Source organism: Stomoxys calcitrans, chromosome 4 (assembly GCF_963082655.1).
Source record: "Stomoxys calcitrans chromosome 4, idStoCalc2.1, whole genome shotgun sequence".
NCBI lineage: Eukaryota > Metazoa > Arthropoda > Insecta > Diptera > Muscidae > Stomoxys > Stomoxys calcitrans.
This window is the reverse complement of record NC_081555.1, coordinates 144,031,460-144,032,473: the sequence shown is the minus strand read 5'-3', so window position 1 is coordinate 144,032,473 and position 1,014 is coordinate 144,031,460. Positions and strand designations below refer to the sequence as shown.

General features: G+C 32.0%; 1 protein-coding gene across 1 annotated transcript in view; it reads left to right on the top strand.

Moving 5' to 3' along the window:
- Positions 1-758, top strand: part of LOC106092388 (elongation of very long chain fatty acids protein 1-like) — a 10,307-nt gene extending 9,549 nt beyond the window's left edge. The window contains exon 5 of the mRNA XM_013259233.2: positions 414-758. Within this exon, the coding sequence (XP_013114687.1) occupies positions 414-724 (311 nt within the window). The 3' untranslated portion in view covers positions 725-758. The remainder of the gene's footprint in view (positions 1-413) is intronic.
- Positions 759-1,014: the final 256 nt, after the last annotated feature.

Below are 1,014 nucleotides of genomic sequence, written 5' to 3'. Positions count from 1 at the left end.
ATTCGTTTATACGATTTAACTAACACTGTTATATTTTGCTGTTTTTTTAACCGATCCTCACGTAATGTGAAAGGTCATTAGAGAAACATTAATGTCTAATGTTTCTCTAAGAAACTCTCAGATGACTGGTAAATTTCAAAACATCTATTCAGATTTAGCTCCCATATGTTACGATTGTAACGTTTCAGGGCTCCTGCAAACGTAATCTTGTCAAAAATTTGCTCAAAGATTTTCGCTATGACTCCTACAATACGTACGGATTTTGGTCAAAACTTTGCATTTTAAATTGTGAAAGTGAAACTATAATTTTGAATGACTTAGCCCGCATACCCAAAATATCGTTTTTACCCGACATTAGCCTGTCCTTACATGTTTCAATATAAATATAAATAACAATTACTTTTCCATTACAGGTTCAACATTTACCGCAATTGGAGCTGTGAACTCATTCGTGCACATTCTTATGTATACCTATTATCTGCTCTCAGCCATGGATATTAAAATAAATTTGGATGCATGGAAACCTCGACTCACAGAAATACAAATTATACAATTTTGTTATTACTGCCTGAAGTTTGCAGCTACACTCCTGAACAATACCTGTGGCATGTCCGTTTTTTGGTTATCATTATTGTTGTTGCAAAATATGTTTATCACTTTGATGTTTTGTTTCTTCTATTATAAAACGTATATTGTCAAAGAGAGGGCGAATAAAATTAGATAAGTTATTCTTAATTAAATCAAAAATGAAATTTTTATTAGTTTTTGTTGCTCCATATCAGGGAAAATTAATAGGCCACATATCTCAAGACTATTAGAACGCCAAAATATTATAATTTTTCTTAAGGCTCTATTACACGGTATGTAGGTGTATTATGACATGTCAAATTTGACACATGTAGAGTTGTATATGTCGCGTGATACAAATGAAACTAAAATATGAAAATCACTTTTCAAACGAGCACATGTTTTGGTTTAGTGAGTGCTCTTTACCTTCTGAAGGAAACATTAAGA